The sequence below is a fragment of the Phyllostomus hastatus genome, unplaced genomic scaffold (genome assembly GCF_019186645.2).
Source record: "Phyllostomus hastatus isolate PE091 unplaced genomic scaffold, TTU_PhHast_1.1 phas_contig_477, whole genome shotgun sequence".
In the NCBI taxonomy this organism is placed as follows: domain Eukaryota; kingdom Metazoa; phylum Chordata; class Mammalia; order Chiroptera; family Phyllostomidae; genus Phyllostomus; species Phyllostomus hastatus.
In genome coordinates, this window is record NW_025333889.1 from 749,932 (window position 1) to 766,906 (window position 16,975).

At 67.7% G+C, this 16,975-nt stretch overlaps 2 protein-coding genes across 3 annotated transcripts; both read right to left on the bottom strand.

The window, feature by feature from the left end:
* Positions 1 to 2,554: 2,554 nt before the first annotated feature.
* Positions 2,555 to 11,385, bottom strand: RNPEPL1 (arginyl aminopeptidase like 1). Its single transcript, XM_045845570.1, has 11 exons — positions 10,712 to 11,385; positions 7,906 to 8,046; positions 7,300 to 7,451; positions 6,817 to 6,933; positions 6,397 to 6,632; positions 6,039 to 6,152; positions 5,600 to 5,712; positions 5,364 to 5,472; positions 4,164 to 4,394; positions 3,939 to 4,081; positions 2,555 to 3,495 (listed from the first exon to the last, which is right to left on the bottom strand). Exons 1-11 carry the CDS (start codon positions 11,243 to 11,245, stop codon positions 3,208 to 3,210), a joined length of 2,178 nt encoding a protein of 725 aa, XP_045701526.1. The 5' UTR covers positions 11,246 to 11,385; the 3' UTR covers positions 2,555 to 3,207.
* Positions 11,386 to 13,830: 2,445 nt separating this feature from the next.
* On the bottom strand, positions 13,831 to 16,407 carry DUSP28 (dual specificity phosphatase 28). Of its 2 annotated transcripts, XR_006786487.1 has the most exons (3): positions 15,806 to 16,407; positions 15,117 to 15,651; positions 13,831 to 15,012 (listed from the first exon to the last, which is right to left on the bottom strand). XR_006786487.1 is itself a non-coding variant. In XM_045845602.1 (2 exons), exons 1-2 carry the CDS (start codon positions 16,196 to 16,198, stop codon positions 15,532 to 15,534), a joined length of 513 nt encoding a protein of 170 aa, XP_045701558.1. In that variant the 5' UTR covers positions 16,199 to 16,407; the 3' UTR covers positions 13,831 to 15,531. The 2 variants fall into 2 exon arrangements, 1 of the variants encoding a protein (XP_045701558.1); XM_045845602.1 differs by having other exon boundaries at positions 13,831 to 15,651.
* Between the last annotated feature and the right edge of the window lie 568 nt (positions 16,408 to 16,975).

Sequence of the window (16,975 nt, forward strand, 5' to 3'; positions counted from 1 at the left end):
CCTCTGCAGGCGGACCGCTCAGGTGTGGGTTCGGTGCCATGCGCTTGTGGCCCTCCCCACACTTCACCGATTGCTCCCAAGGGTGAGCTGTAACTTTGGGTCTGAAGTTCCCGGGGCTTCTGCCCCAGGCATCTGGCCTAGAACAGGGGCGTCTACCCCACTAAGAGTTGGGGGACCAGAGAGAAGCACCCAGGACGAGCCTGGACCGTGCGGGACGTGGCCTGAGGGACACGGGATGCCTCATCTGGAGCCCTGGACCCAGAAGGCTGCAGGCAGTGCAGACGCCACACACAAGCCCGTGGCTCCCTCGCCTGTCCTGGGCTTCAGCCCTCCCACGTGCCCCAGGGACACCACCTTCCTGGGCCCCCGCAGATCTGGAGCTTGCCGCCCCTCCCTCCTGTCTGGACTGCACCCCCAGCTCCGCGGACTCCACCCTCCTCCGCCTCAGTACTCCGTCTTCTGCCCTGGAAAAGCAGCTGTGGCCCAGCATCCTGCCCCCCGCCCTTGTGGGAGCTGCCAGTGCCACTTCTGCGCACGTGGTGGGGGTGGCTGCGGGAGGCCAGGGTGAACGGAAGGGGCGCGTGGTCCCCACGAGTCCCACCACCAGTGTATCTGTGGCCAGGTGCCCGGAACGCTCGAGGTGTCCTGTCCTCCCTCAGCACGGCTCCCTGGGCACCCGGTGGCCTGAGGTGGACAAGGAGCACGAGTGGCAACTGAAGCTCTGTGCTCTGACATGTCAGCCTTCCAGAGCTGTTTGCTGCCGGAGTGCACCTCGGCCGGCGTGGTCCGGAAAGCAGCCCCCCGGGGAGGCTGCTGCCCTAACAACAGAGGGGCACGTGCCGCCAGCCCGGGGGCTGCCTGGGGCCCGTTACCCGAGGCGGGAATGTTGGCAAGCTGTCGTGCAACCGTGGAACATTTGGGAAAACAGCCGTGATGACTGGTGAGGCGATGACATCCTGAATAGCTCGGTCTGGCGGAGAAGCTGGAAAACATTAGCAGCACGTGCTGACCACAGGCTGTGTTGGGCAAGACACTACCAGGAAGAGACAGGCTGGGAGGTGCTCAGGGTTTGCGAGCTGGGAGGAGAGGAGTTGAGAAAGGCCAGGGTGCCGGGACGCCCAGGCTGAGAGCGCCCCGCTGGCCCCAGAGGGCAAGTCACAGCCGGAACCTGTGGGGCAGGGGCAGCATCGCTGTGGGTGTTGCCCCCTCTGCTGGGACTGCTGGGAGCACCTTCTGAGCTCTCCAAAGGAGGGAGAGGCTGGCCGGGGTGCGGGGTGGTCCTGGGCCCACGGGGTGGAGCCCCTCTCAGCGGTGACCAGCCAGCAGGGCTGTGGGCCCGCGGAGCCGGCCCTGAGTACACGTTGAGACCACCGCCTTGTGAGAGCGGAACTGCCAAAGAAGCCCAGAGCCAGGACCAAGGGTTCGGGACCGGAGACTTGCACACAGCCTCGGCAGGGGGGAGGCTACGTGGCGGGGCTCCCAGGGAGGCCTTCTCGGCCAGCGTCGTTTCAGAGGGGCGAGAGGCCAGGACGAGGACGTACCCTCAGGAGTGGAGCCAAGGGCTCCAGTGCACCCTGGACTGGGGTGCCCACTTGGGGACTGCCTCTCGCAGTGCCTGCCTGGCAAGGTTCCAGGAGGCTGCGGGGCGGGTGCTGCGAGGTACCTCCCGTGTCCCCCTTCCCCAGGGTGTTGAAATGACCTAGTTCCTGTTTCCTGGGTGGGGGGATGGGGGTGGACTGTCTGGGTGGGGGTAGGGTCCCACCCACGCCTGGTGCAGGACAGGCACAGGGACCCTCGTTCCTGGAGACCACGGAGACCCTGGGCACAGGCCTGTGCCATGCCTGGGCCACCTCCCGGAGAGGGGAGGTCTGAAGCGCAGGGAAGGGTCACTGGGGCATTTGGTGGCCTAGGGGCTGGACGTGGCGACGCAGGGTTTCCAGCCTGTTTCTGATCCTGCCACATCCTGGCCCCTTGGGGAGGGGGCCTCCGTGCCTGGGTCTGGCCAGGGGCTCGGGCCCTGGATCACTTTGGACCAGAGCGTGTCATCCTGGCACAGGAGCTGTGACCACACACCTCAGCCGTCCTTCGTGGCAAAGCCCTGAATGTAGCCCACCCACTGCTCCTCCGAGCCCAGGCTGTACCAGTCTCTACAGCACCTGTGCTGGTGCCCCTGCGGCACCCCCCACCGCCTTGACCCTCTGACCCCAGATGCCCACCACTCGCCGCTTCCTTTACTCATGAGGGTGGGGGACTGACACCGAGCAGGGCCCACGGGAGAGTGACAAGTGGCCTCTTTTGCTCTGGTGTTTGAGGATCCGATGGGAGGTCCCAGAGACCTGGCCAAGGGGCTGGGGAGGTCCAGGTCAGCCTGCTGCTGGTCTCAGACCCGAGGCTTCTGGGCACAGCCAGGACGGCCTGGAGCGGCCAGAGTGCAGGGGAAGACCCTTGGCCCCACCCCACACCCCCTCCTCTGGCCCGGGGCCTGCAGCTGGCCACACTCGGGAGCCGCCAGGAGGGTGCGGAGGACGAACGGAGGGACGGCCAAGCCGGGCAGTCATTTTCAGAGGGGAGGTTTAATGGGATAATCACGGTGACCCTGTTGCAGCGGTCCCCTGAGTGGCTGCGCTCTGAGCGCGGGGCCCCCGGGACCCCCCTAGCGTGGTGGCCCACACAGCACCAGCTCCACCTGCCCCACCCCTCGGGCACAGCAGCACCGGCCCCAGCAGACCCAGGGCGTCCTGGCCGGGGGGGCCCCACGCCCACTGCAGGGCTGAGGCTCTCCAGGGACTCGTCCCCAGCGACGTCCATTCTCTCCTCAGCGTCCCCTGCCCCCGCGCCGAGGGCACGTCTGTGTCCTTGTCCCTCCGCCAGAGGCCGACCGAGGCCACTCACCCTGGGGGCAGGGCTCTGTGGGAGGCCCGCTGTGGGGACAGCGCAGCCCAGGCCTCCCAGCAGGTATAAGGCACAGTGTGGTGGTCACCATGGTCAGCCCGGGGGCAGCGCCGCAGCCAGTGTTGAGACCAGAGGGCGTGGCGTGTGCTGGCTGGCCAGGGCTGCAGTGCAAGTGGGCGAGGGGCCAGGTCCGAGGGCCTCGGCTGGCCATGAGGAGGCCCCCGGGAGCAGCCCCAGAGGCGAGGGTGGCCCGGGCGGAGCTCGCAGCTGGCCGGGGCCACTGAAGGCACGATCGTGGTGTCTGAGAGGTCAGGGCTAGGCGGACACGTTGACGTCCCTGAGAGAGATGGCGCTGCTGGGGGCCTCGTCCCCGAGCAGCAGGGCCGGGGGGTCCGTGTCCACCGCGGCATCGGCTCCGGCCCCGCCCTGCTCCGCGCCGGGCTCCGTGCCGGGGCCCAGGCCCTGGGACAGGATCTGCTGGATGGTCCTGCGCAGGTTGGGGTGCAGCCGGCCCTGCGTCTGGCAGAAGACCTCCAGGGCGAAGGACTTGAGGGCGCCGGTGCAGAGGTCCTCGTACAGCGGGATGGTGTACATCCGGGACATCTGGGGGCGGGGCGGGGCGGGGTCGCACTGGCTGCCCCTCCCCCAGCCCCTCCCACCAGCCCGCCAGCCCCGAGCCCAGGGTGACAAAGGGAAGATCTCTGCTGGCCTCTGACCCCCACTCATGGCCCTTCGCCAGGGAGCTTGGGCGGGCAGAGAGGCCATGGCCCCGGAAGGCCCGGGACCCTTGGGCCTCCAAGAAGCCCTGGCTCCCCTGGTGCCCAGGCCAGACCCAGGGCCTCGCCCTTGGACTCTGCCCGGCCGGTCCTCAGCACGTGGCTTCTGCGAGGGCCGGCGGCGTCTGCACTCTTCCCATGCCGTACCCGCTCCGGGGGCCACGTCCTCCCCACCCCGTTCTCCGGGACGGGACGCAGGCCTGAGCAGCCAGGCCAGAGGGCCAGCTGAGGTCGGGGAGCGGGAGGGGCGGGGCCGGGGCGGGGCCGCACCTGGCTCTCCAGGAAGCGCCGCACGCGGTGCAGGTCGGGGTAGTAGTCGTTCCGGACCACGATCTGCAGCCAGCGGATGCGGATCTCGGCGTTCATGGAGTCCAGCAGGGCGGAGTAGCACTCAGACAGGCTGGTCACCACCCCTGCAGGCCGGGGCAGGTCAGGGCCGGCAGGCGCACCCTCCCCCACCACCCCTGAGGCCCCGGCGCCGGCCGTGGGACCCACCCTGGGGCAGCGGGGACCCGTCCAGGAGCCGGTCCAGGAACAGCGCCGTCTGGAAGGTCCTCCACTTGGAGATGTCGATGGAGCTGGCGGAGGCGGCCGCCTGGTCCAGGGGCGCCGCGGTCCACAGCTGGAAGAGGGCTTCCACGGGCCGGGTCAGGCTGGATCCCTGAGACAGGTCCGGCTCGGCCAGCGGCGGGCCCGTGGCATTGAGCCAGCGCTCAAACTCCAGCCCTGCAGGGAGGTGTGATGCTGGGGTCCCCCTGGACGGGGAGGGGCTGCCCGAGCAGGCCTGCCCAGGGAGCCCCAGAGCATGAGGGTGTCCCTGGGCGTGACTGTGCCAGGGCTGGGGAGCCCCCAGGACAGGGGCAGTTCGGGAAGGCTGCGGTCAGCTCCAGCCCCTGCCCCTTCCAGCCACCAGGGTGGCTTCTGTCGGAGGCACAGGGAGGTCAGGAGGCTCGAGCTGACAACCCCAGCAACACCCCCACCCCCACCCGCACTTCTCCTGGGTACAAGACGATGGGGGCGTTTAAAACTGGACCTCGGTGCCGGCGGGGAGGGTGCCTCTGCACCATGCCAGGAGAGCGACACCGCTGCTTCAGAGCCCCGGTGCCAGGCGACTTTGGGGGCGGGCAGAGCCCACCCCCAAAACCCTCAGTGCACTCAACACATCTTCTACTGTGGTCCCCACACCCAGCCCGCCGAGCCACACGGCACTGCCCTCCGGCAGATCTTGGCCCCTGCTACCTGTGGGACCACCCAGTCTCTTCTCCTGCCCCTCAGCCCTCGGACCCCCAGGGACACCCTCGGGGTGTCGCGTAAGCAGGCCAGTGGGCCGCAGCCCGCTCTGAGGAACCCTCCTCCGCCCTGCCACCCCCGCCCCAGGCCTTCTGCACACGCCGTTTTCACGGCCCCCTCCTGAGACGGCCTAAATAGGTCAGCCCTGCCTAAGTGCCACCTCCTCCGGGAAGCCCCCTGGGCCCCATCCTGCTGGGAAACACACGCTCCCGTTTCCACGGCCTCCCGGTGCAAGCTCACACTGTGTGGCAAGGGCGTCTGGGGGAAGGCCGAGGAACCTGTGGGGTTTCTCCGGCAGAGGTGGCATCCTGGGCAGGGGGCAGGGGGGCCCCCACCCCCTCCTGCCCACCACTCCCCTGGCAGGCTGGTCGGGACGGGCGGTGGGCGGCGGGCGGCGGGCCTCACCTGCCCGGCAGTCCACACTCTGCTCCTTCAGCTCCGGGAAGAAGCTCAGGAAGGAGTCCAGCAGGTCCTGAGCCACCACACTGGTGAACTTGTACTTCTCCACGTAGGCCTGCAAGGCAGCGCCGGGATCAGGGGGCAGGGGACTGGGCCGGGGCGGGGCCGGGGACTGGGCAGGGGCGGGGCCGGGGACTGGGCAGGGGCCGGGGGCGGGGCCTGTCCAGGGTGGGGCCGCTCACTCGCAGGAAGTCGTCGAAGCGCTGGGGGTCCCCACAGAGCTGGGACAGGTAGTAGACGAAGCAGTAGCCCTTCTCGTAGGTGAACAGGTTCATCAGGTGGCTGGGATTCACCCCTGGAACAACACCGGCTCTGGGTGACGCCCCATTTCCCCGGGGAGGGGCGGGGCCAGCGGGTGGAGCAGGAAGGGCCAAGGGCCGCTGTCCCACCTCCGTCCAGAGGCCCTGGGAGCAGGGCCCTGGGGTCGGCCTGAGGGGCCTGGGGCGGACCGGGGGCCTACCCTCCACTCCACCGACCGCAGCCCGGCGCTCAGAGCCCACGGGAGGCGGCGACGGGCCTCAGGGGCCTTGAGAGCCTTCCTGAGGCTGGGCGCCCCCGGCCTGGCCTTTGCAGTGCTCCAGCCGCGATGGGGGCGAGGAAGCAGGGCCTGGGGGCGGGTACCTGGCTCCAGCTTGACCTGCAGCTTGCTGACCGGGCTGTCCTCTCCCAGCAGCTTCATCTGCCTGTGCAGTGCGTCCAGGCGGAAGGCCGTCTCCAGACAGGTGAAGGCCGCACCTGGACGGGCACGGGGGCGGGAGGCAGGCCTGAGCACCGGGCCGTGTGCGGGGCTGTGGCTGCCCGGAGCCTGGGGGAGCTGACCGAGGCCACGCCCTGGACACCCCAGAGCAGGCGCGGGCGGCTCGCACCCTGGAGGCTGGCCTGGCTCCCAGCTACCCCGGGGCGCCGTGGCCGGCCCCAGTGGTGCCAGCCGGCACGAGGCCGGAGCAGCCCCCCGCCCCGGGCCGGCCCGGGGCAGTACCGTAGGTCTCGGTGGTGATGCGGCGCTGGGCGTAGGTGGCCAGGCCCTCGCTCAGCCACATCTCCTCCCACGTGGCGTTGGTGACGGCGTTGCCGAACCAGCTGTGGGCCACCTCGTGGATGACGTCGATGACCAGGAACTCGTCGCACTCCAGGATGGAGGAGATGACGAAGGTGAGGCAGGGGTTCTCCATGGCCACGATGGGGAAGGAGGGGGGCAGGAAGACGATGTCATACCTGCCGGGAGGGAGCGCCGGCCGGCCGCGGCTGTGAGGGGGCTGGGGCGGGGGTGAGGGTCGGGTCCTCCGGGGAGGTCAGACGGGGGCCCCCGCTGCTCCTCCCCCTCGGGAGGGTGGGGACTCGCCCTCCGCCCCTCTCCCGTGCGGCCAGCCCGGGCTCCCCCCGGTGCCCCCGGACGCACCTGCCCCACATGTACGGCCCGTACAGTCGCTCGGCCGCGCTCAGCCACTGCTCCACCGCGCCCGACAGCTTGCTGGTGGCCATGGGCAGGAGGCACGGCTCGGCCCACACACGGCTCCTGTCACGGGGCAGAGCTCAGCCCGCCCTGCTGCCGCGCCCCACCAGGCCCTCCCTCTGCTCTGGGCCACCCACGCCGTGTCCAGCCTGGCCGAAGGCCAGTCCCCCGCCCCCACCTCCCTCAAGGCCGCCACGCAGGCCCTTCTGCGGCAGGGGCCCAGTGGAACTCGGAGGGGCCGCTTGTCTCCTTTTGTCTCCAAGGAGAAGGAACTGCGTGGGCTTGAGGAGGGTGCCGGCTGCTCGGGAGCCGGGGCTGCCCGGTGTGGGGGTGCATGGGGCGCGAGGAGCCCGGCAGGGTGGGTCCCTGTGGTGTGGGGTCCCTCAGCCTGAGGCCCGGGCCCCGAGAAGCAGGACAAGGAGGCTCTACCTGGGCCCGATGTCTGCTGGCTGCAGGTCCCCGGCCACCAGGGCCACGAGGTAGGCGGGCACGGGGTGCTCCATGCGGAAGCGGTAGACGCCCTCCTCCTCCACGTAGGCGCTCTGGGTGGCGCTCATCAGCACCTGCACCCCCCGTGGGGCCTGCACGAGGGAGCCCTGCCTGTCAGGGGGCCCACGGCCCAGCTCAGGAAAACCCCTGCTCGTGGAGGAATCCCACGTTCCCCCCTCAGGGCACCCCACACTGAAGCGTCCTTGAAGGGGAGCCCCACGGCCCGGTCAGGGCACCCCACAACCTGGGTCAGGGAGCCCGTTGCCCCCATCAGAGCTAAGCTCCGGTCTGCAAGCCGCTGGCCCCTGGGTGGGGGCTGCCGCCCCGGGGCCCAGGAGCCCTGGACCCTACCACAGGACCGGCAGCCCCGTCTGAGCCCCCTTCTCGGGGTCCTCCTGCCCATCCAGGGGCCAGGCCCCAGCAGTGAGGCAGCCCTCTCCCTGCAGAGCAGCCCCCTCCCCAGTGAGGAAGGTGGGCCCTCTGTGGGAGGGCGGCCCCGCTGGGGCCGGGCGAGGGGGCGGGGGCGGGGCAGGTGGGAGGGCGGACCTTGACCACCGCGGAGTAGGTGCACTTGACGGCGGGCGTGTCGAAGCAGGGGAAGAAGGAGCGGTTGCAGACGGAGTGGCCCTGGGTGAAGACGAAGGGTTTGGCGCTGCCGTAGGTCAGCTCGGGGTCCAGCCACCAGATCTGCGGGCGGGCGCAGGCCGGTGTCAGGAGGTGCCCTCCCCTCGCCCGGGAGGCTGGGCACCCCAGGGTGGCTCACAGCAATGCCAGGACGCCCTGAGCCGGGCAGGACTCCCTGAGAGGGCGCGGCCGCAGGAAGGGGGCCCGAGCCTGCCGTCCTGCTTGGGCTGCTGGGCCCAGCGCCTCTGGGGTGGTGGCTGGGAGGCGGCAGCCTGGGCAGGCTCACCCAGGGCCACAGCCGCTCGGGGCGCCACGGCTGACCCGCCCCTGCAGGCAGGCAGGCAGGCAGGCAGGCAGGGCGCCTGACCCAGAGGGGCGCCGCATGACATCACCCGGGCCAGCCCTCCCTCCAGGCCGCGGGGTGGGCCTCAGGAGCCAGCCTGTGCCCCTCACCCCGGCCTCCAGAGGGAAACCGAGGCACAGTCGGGACACCCGAGTCCCAGTTCTCACAGACTGGCCGGCAGGGCACCTGGTGTCAGCCCGGAAAGGGAGTCCGGCCCGTGAAAACGCGGGGAAGTGGAATCCCGGAGGACCCTCACGCAAGCAGGCACACTGATCCGGGGTTGCCCCGGCGATGGGACCGGCCTCGCCAGGAGGGACTCCCACAGTGGGAGGGGCTCCAGACCAGCGGACAGCCTGGACAGAGGTGTCCGCGGGGAGGACCACGGGGGCCCGTGCCTGGAGCACTGGGGACAGACCCCACAGCGGCTGCCAGCGCCCAGCTGCCCGTCCGGAGGTGGGGCTGTCTCCCGGGCAGACCCCTGCCAACGCGCAAAGATTTCTTGAAGTTCACCTTCACTGCCACCCCTCTGTCCCCTCACCACAGGGAGTCCACAGCAGTATCTTGCTGACCACACGGGGCCCCCCATGTTCAAGTGGCCTGTCTTGGGAGCCTGCTAAAAAATGCAGATTCCTGGGCTCCGCATGAGAAGATTCCTGGCTGGGACCCAGGAGTCTGCATTAAGGAGACGCCCCACAGTGGAACCTGTTGCAGGGAGCCCTCTGCCCACCCTGGGCACAGGCCCCCGTGGTCCCCAAACTCCCTTCAACCCCACCACCACAGCCTCTCAGGGATCCCCCCTGTGGCCCTCCTCAGGGTGAGGCCTCCTGTCCCCACTGCCCATGTCCACCTCTCAGAGACCCACGGAGTCCACGGTCGTCCCTAGGAGTCAGGGGCTGGGGCAGGCCCCTCTGCAGGCAGGCCCCTGCCCCAGAGTGGCCACGACTCCCCAGTGCACAGGGCCGGGGAGCAGGCCCTGCTGCTGATGGGCAGGAGAGGAGACGCAGGCCAACAGGCTCCAGACAGTGCAGGGGGGAGACAGCTGCCCTTCCTGGCAGGTGGCAGGGACTCAGGAATGGAGTGCCGGGGCATGGGCCCCAGAGTCTGCAGCACCCCAAACTGCCCCCCAGGAGCTGCGCCTTCACCTGGCACAGGGACAGGCTGAGGGACTGAGCCCCCACAGGCCCGAGCCCCGTGGCATTCGCACGTGACGGCGGGCACTGAGGCCACACACCAGCCTGAGGGAAGGCGCAGTCCCTTGTCCTCCGGTCCACGGCCTGTGGGGACCACACTGCCACTCCCTGCCCAAGTACCTGGGGGCCCCATAGCAGGCAACGAAAAACCCAAGGACGGCGGCCACCCTCACTGGCCTGGCCCCTTCCCCAGTGGACTGAGGGCCCTGACCCCGCCCTTCAGCTGGCCAGGGGTTTGGGCAAACCAGACACAGGGGTTCCAGGCTCACACGTGAAGGTCAGGGAGGTGCACACCTCCCGGTTGTGCCGGGAGGCACGTCTGTTGTGTCTCCAGACGACCGGAGCTGGCAGCTGGTGCCGACACGGTCAGCCGGGCAGCCTGCAGGTATGTGTCTAGTTTGGGCTACCAGCCGGACACCCCAGCCCCACCTGTCCATCACTCTGCCCACTTCTGTGCCACGGGCAGTGGCAGATGGAACCTCTGGGGGACTTCCATGTTGTCTGTCTGTGTGTGGGGGGCGGAGTCCCATGTGTGCTGTCCCCGTGGGCGCCCAGGGCCATCCGGCTGTCCTGGCAGAGCCTCTGGGGCAGTGGGAGCTCCGGACCCAAAGTCCAGCAGCGTTTATGTGTGTCTGTTGGGGACATGAGGTCACTCAGCCGCTGCGTCCCATCAGGCCTTGCCCGGGAGGCCCAGAGAGTGAGCCCAGCCTGCCTGCAGCTGCCTGCCCCACGAGGTCTGCCCCTTGCGCCCCTGCAGAGAAGAGACTGGTGCCCGAAAGTCCTCGCAAAGCCCAGGTCACATGAGGGCCTCCCACAAGTGACGCCCCTGGTCTGTCCCCCAGCGCCAGGTGCCGGCAGGCTCACAGCGTGGGAGGGCCTCCCACAGCCGCCTGCCTCTGCACACCTGAAAGGGGGAGCCTCCCTCGGCGGCCTGCCGTTCCGGGTCCCCGCCAGCTGCTGGGCCAGCACCTTGGCTCTCATTCTGTCCGAGGCTTCCAAGGGCTGCGCAGACAGCAGCTGGGGTCAGTGAGGACGCCAGGTCGGGCAACACCAGGTGAGAGGCCAGGACCCCCAGAGCCCAGCGGCCCGGCTCCCGGCAGGTGCCCAGTCTCGGGTCAGCCTGGCAGCGCGTGAAGAGGCAGCGCGACGACCCCGCCCGGCCGGCCGCCCCGGGGCCCACCCTGACAGGACTCACGGCAGGGGCGTCGGTGGAGGTGTAGCGCAGGATGACCTGGAAGGGCTGGTGCGCCTGCAGCTCGGGCGGCAGCGTGACGGTGAGCGAGGAGCCGTAGTCGGTGAACGGGTCCACCCTGAAGGCCAGCGGGCAGCAGGCGGGCTCGGCGCCGGGCGCCTCGGGGAAGGCGGGCAGAGGGGGCGGGGTCGCGGGCCCGGGTCCGGGAGCGGCGAAGTCGAAGGCGCAGGACTGCTCAGCGGCGGCGGCGGCGGCGGGGGCGCGGCGGAAGGCGGCCGAGTGCAGGCGCAGGGCCGGGTGCGTGTCGAGCACGAGCGCGCGGGGCGCGGGCCGCAGCGCGCACAGCTCGAGCACCAGGCAGCCGGCCAGCTCGCGCGCCTCGGGCCGCAGCTCCAGGCCCAGCTGCAGGTGGCGGAGGCGGAAGAGCTGCGCGCTGGAGGCCGAGGCCACGTCCAGGGCGGGCGGCGGCTCGGGCGGCGGGCGGGCGGGCGCGGCCTCGGCGCCGGGCGCCTTGCGGCAGCAGCATTGCGCCGCCATGCCGCCGCGCTAGGTGAAATCCATGGGCGGCGCCGGGCCGCGGGGAGCCGGCGAGGGGTGCCGGGCGGCGGCGGCGGTGGGGCGCGGGCACAACAGGAAGTCGCGACGGGAGCCGCCCGGCCCGGCCCCGCGCCGTGCACCGCCCCGCTCCGGCTCCGCCTGGCCGCCGCCGGGGGCGCTGTGAGCCGGGACCGGGTGGCCGGGGCTCTGCGCGCGGGGTAACCGGGAGCGGGAGAAACTCTGTACAGGTGGCCCGGGCGCTGTGCCCGGCATACTAGGGTGGTCGGGAGCCCGGGCGCTGTGCATCGGGTGGGACGGGGAGTAGAGGGCTCTGTGCCAAGGACTGGGGCGCTGTGCCTGTAGTGAGGGGCCGCGAGGACACTGTGCTGGGAGGACCGGGGCGCCCTGGGGTCCGTGCAGCAGGCAGCCAAGTGGCCTCCCTGCCCTGTGCGCTTCCTACCTGGCGGGCGCGCCAGAGACCCCAGCAAGCGCCGCTCCCTCAGGGACGCTGCGCGCCAGCTCCCTGGGGCAGTGGCTGCCTCTGTGAAGCCGGGAAGCGTAGCGTCCGGGACCCATTGCGATTCATGCACTGGGGCTGAGGTGGTGGTTCTCTTCTTCCCCCACCTCACTGCCCCGTGAGACCCGCGGCGGTGCTGTGGGCGTTGTGGGGTGCGGGGGAGCTCGGGAGCCTCAGGGCTGTGCTGTGAGGCCCGGTGGCCGTCAGGCTTGTGCGGCTGTGTAGGTTCTAGTTCACAGAAGTTCAGGTGCCCGAGCGTGTTCCGAGGTCTCCGTCCGTGTGTGGAGTGCAGTGGGCGGCTGGCGGCAGGGCTGGTGTTCCGCTGTGGAAGGAAGTTCCCCAGGACAGTGGTGCCTGATGGTCCGCGGGGCCCGGGAGGCCGGACGGTTTAGGAGGTGAGTGCTGGGCCAGTAAGGGAGCCTGCCTGCCTGCCCCCGTCCCACGCCCCTGGCGCTGTGCGGGGGCCCTGGGCTGCGGGGCCAGCGGCAGGCCAGGCAAGATGCCCCCTGAGAGAGTGCCAGGCGGACCACGAGGCAGCGGCATGAGAGGGACCACCACGACGTTGTGACCCGCGACTGTAAGAGCCAGGGGCCTTGGGGGGAAGGGGCTGTGCCCTGGGAGCGCCCGGGAGCCCTGCACGCCTCTCCGCTGGCGAGATTGCCCAGCGGCAAGGTGTGGGCTGGACTAAGACCCTGCACGTGACCTCAGCGTCACCCCTGAGCAGCACTGAGTTTCCTGGACTCAGTGTCCCTGTAGTAACCACGCGATCACGCCTGCCCCCCCCCCCCGGGGACGGGAAGGACAGCAGCGAGGGAGGGTGTGTGTGCACAGACGCAGGGCACGTTCCCAAGGCAGGTCCCCATGTGCCATCCCAGCGGGGGGACACAGCCTCCCTCTTGGGGCCCACACCCCAAACGCAATGGGAGCCCAGCATTCCCGCTGCCACCTGGCGGAGGGGTCCGTCCTGAGCCAGGGGCTCAGCAGGAAGAGGCCTGGGGTCTGGTCAATCCTTCCTGCCCTCAGTGGCCCAGTGCCTGCCTAGACGGCAGGGCCTTGAGGTGCGAGGGCGGCGTTTTCGATGGCCCTCCCAGCTGACCAGCCTCTCCGAGCTCCACACCCAGGCCAGCTTCTTATCCTACCGGCGCTGTTCTGAGAATCATCCGACTGTGGTTCCTGCCACCTGGCCTGGGCTCTGTCGTCTTCGCACCCTGGTTACCCAGGGCCAGGTCAGCAGGTCAGGGGGCATGCCATCACAAGTGCCGTGAGCAGGGCAACTGCCTGGGCTCCGGTCCTTGCTCCCGACCTCCCGGCTGGGTGAATCGCTCAGCTCCCGAGGTTGCAGATGGAGCCAGTGGGGCGCTCGCCAAGTGGAGAAGGTGGCAGTAGACCCCCACGGGGTTGAGAGTGGCGATGAGCTGTGAGGGGCTCGGGAGTGTGTGGCAGCCAGCAAACCTCCTGTTAAGGTGGTGGAAGTCGGGTCAGGACTGGGGCTGCGGCTCTCGGGTGGGGGCTGGGGCCTGGTGACCCCAAGCAGGGCTGGGTGTGGTGTATGATCTGAGCCAGGGACCGATGGACGGCATAGTTTCTGTCCCAGGTGCAGAAGCTTGAGGACTGGGGGGGGGAGGCCCTTTCACAACCACTCGTGCTCCACTCGCAAAGGGTGAGCTTCCGGTTCCCATGGCTCTGGGCTCTGCTGGGGCAGATGTCTCCGTTCCCAGGAAGGATGCGTACACCTGGGGACACACCCTGTTCCCCTGGATGGGAGGCTGAGTCACCACCTCGAACCTGAGGCATCAGGCAAGTCAGGGCTGCTCTGCTGGATGGAGGGACTGGCCCTGGCTCCCAGGGACAGTGGGGTTCTGCTGCCTGTCCGTGGGGATTGCAGTGGCACGCTGGAGCTTGGGCCACTCTCCTGACACCTCCCAGGTTGAGTGGGGAAGGACACGGAGGGCATGGCCCAAACGCAGGCAGGAGCCACGCAGGGCCTTGCAGGGTGAAGGCTCATCCCAGCAGGGAAGACCCGCACCAGCAAGGAGGAGCTGGCCAAGGGTGGAGAGGAGGTGAAATGACTCTTAGCAAGGGAAATGATGAACACCAACTACAGTTATTTTATTCTTTTATCTCGTTATATATATGTTTGTATATGTTAACCAGGAACTACGTATAGTGTCTGGAACTCACATTGTAAACCCTGAGAAAGAAGATGCCCACTAAGAACAGCTCCTGGTGGCTAACAGGGTTCAAAACCAAAACCCAAAAACCCAGAGCCCAGCAGCCATTTCTACACGGGGCCTCTCTTGCAAAGCGCACTTTGCAGATAAGCCTCCGGTGCACTGAACTACCCACCTGCACCGTCTGTGCCCTGTGAGCACCCCTTATAAGGGAGCTCCTGAAATCCTGTTAGTCAGTAAGACTGACGCTTTCCCATCCAATCAGATACACAGCTCCTACCAGTGGTTCTATGCTGACCAATCAGGACAAGTGCCTTTTGGACCAATCAAACTAGGAGGATTTGGAGTCCTCATTTGCATGTGCAGGGACCAGAGGCAGGAACTTCTGCCCCTGTAAGCCAGCTCTCCTGTGGCTCTGAATGCACTTTCTCTTTCCACCTGATACTGAAGATTTTTCCTGGCTGCGTAGAAACATTAAAGGTGTCTTGCTGGGGCGCAGCACAGTACAAAGCAGACCAGCAGAGCAGCAAAGCTTCGAGGAGCAGAGCAGAGGGGCCCCAGGGCGACCTCACAGTCATTGTTTTAAAACTGTGCTGTGTTGCAATTGAGCTGTTCACAGTGAATAGTTTCCTTCTTAGCCACGCCCCAAATCAGGGATTCCTGTTGGCATTTAATTGGTACCCATGGTAATCAGTTGAAGACATGTAGTAGCCATTTTTTCCTTTTCTTTTCCCCACCATCTTATTTAAGGAGTGGTGGTGGTGGTGGTGCCTGGATTGGTGAGGCTCAGTGGGTTGGGTGCTGTCTGTGAACTGACTGGTCAGGGCACATGCTTGGGTTGCGGGCCAGGTCCCTGGCTGGGGGCGTGCAAGAGGCAACTGATTGATGCTTCTCTCCACTTTATCCCTCCTCCCCCCACACAATAAATAAATAAAATCTTTTTCAAAGAAGTGTTGATGGCGATACATTTTCTAGTGTCATCTTCAGGCCACAGGGCGTCTGGGTGAGGCGTGTGCCCAGGAGAGGAGTGCACGGGCTCAGACGCATGGGTGGCGGGCGTTCTGTGGGTAGGAGGGTGGCTGCGGGAGAGCAAACGTGGGCTCGATGCGGCAGCTGAAACCAGGCCATAAGGAAGGTAGGAGGTGGGCATGCTTGACAGTCTGTCACACCCTTGCACGCTCACCTGCATGTCGCAGCAGCTACAAGTCTGGAAACCATGGTCCTCGCGGGCCAGATCCTGTGTCCGGTTCAGGACCTCAGAGGGGACCACTGTGAGGCTGGGGAAAAGCCACTATGGCTCGAGCGGGTGGCAGACACGAATTTGCCAGCAGCCCCAGGCGTCCTCCCAGAGTCGCCCACATCCCAGTGGCCAGGAGCCAGCACCAGGGTGGCAGGTCTCTGACCCCTGGAACTTCCCCGTTTCCTGACCTTGGCTCCCGGTCTTGATGTCCCTGTAAGAAATGCCTTTCCGCTTTAAGCCCAAGAGGTTTTGATCTTCCTTGCCAAGCCCTGTCTAATAAATTAGGGGTGTGCATGGACTAGCTCTCCCTTGGAAACTCGGGAGCCCCGGCTTGGTGGTTGGACTGAGCAACTAGGGCTCACTGTCCGGAGGGCCCCTGGGGCAGGCGGGACCCGGACCGCAGGGCCTCCTCGTACTCCTGGAGCTGACGCCAAAAGCCCGGGTTGGGCTCGGCTACGGGGCGGGCGCTCTTCACCGTCTGCAAACAAGGGGATTAGGTTAAAGGCTGCGCAGCGCTCGCTACAAGGATCGCAAGTGCCCACCAGCAGTGCGCCGCGCCCCTGCCCGGAACCCCGCCCCTCCGGGAAGACAGGCTCCAACGAACGGCCCGCCCCACCGGAAGGCCCGCCCACCTGGAAGGCCTGCTCCAGGCTGAGGCCGCGGTACCGCATGAGGTAGGCGGTGCAGACGGCCACCGAGCGGCTGCGGCCGTTCTTGCAGTAGACGAGGCAGGCGCCGCCGGCGCGCACCGCCGCATTCATGGCGGCGCAGGTGGGCTCCAGGTGCGCCAGCAGGTCTTCGGCCGGGTCGTCGAACACGGGCACGCGCAGCTCGTCCACGCCGGGCGCGCGCGGCCCGGGCTGCTGGCGCGAGACGTTGATGCACAGCGTGACGCCCGCGCGCGCCAGCAGCTCGGACTGGACCGCGGCGCGCGCGTTCCCGAGGAAGAGCGAAGGGGCGACGTGCACAAACGGCGGCGATGCGGCCTCGGGACTCCCGAGGCGTCCAGTTGGTCCGGAGTCCATGACCCGCGCTCCGGCACCTGGCCCGGGGGTCTATTTTGGGCTGCCGGGAGCCTCCGGCGAGCAGCATCTTGGCTGTGCACCACCGGGCCCGCCCACTAGGCCCTGGCCACCTCCTCATTGGTCAGGGTCTGCGGGCCCCTTCTCTGATTGGATACCGGTGGGCGGACCCTGGCAGCAGCCCTGTGAGGCGGGGCTTCTAGAGCTGCAGGTGTAGGTCCCTGCCACCCCGGGAAGCTTCAAAGACGGGGACAGCTGCCTTGGAGTGTGTCCAGCGGGCGGGCCAGGAGCCCTCCAGCAGGGCTGAAGGCGGGGCGGCGCCTCAAGCTGTGGCTGCCGTGAAGAGCAGAGATGTTTAAGCAGTGTGCCGCAGCAGGCACAATGGTGTGCCGCGAGAATCTGTAAAACATGCAATACCTAGCCATTTGGTCAGGAACACTGAACTTCCCCCCTTAGATTGCCAAGTTTAAAAAAATGACAACAGGCAACACAACAAAAGCACGGTGTGAATGAATTCATACCTATTTTTTTTGTCAGATGGGCAAAAATATTTTGGTGTGCTGCTGCAGAAGTTTAGTTGTGTGTGTGTGTGTGTGTGTGTGCGTGCACACGCCCTGATATGACAAGGGTGGAACGTCGCTGGTGCAGCGGAGCGGAGGACCGGGCCACAGATTCTCATCCAGACCCCATCAGTGTCCTTATGTCCAGTTGTCTCCTTGGTGAACCACCTAGTTTGATGTGTTCCTTTTTCAAGTTTATTTTTAGAGAGAGGGCAGGAGG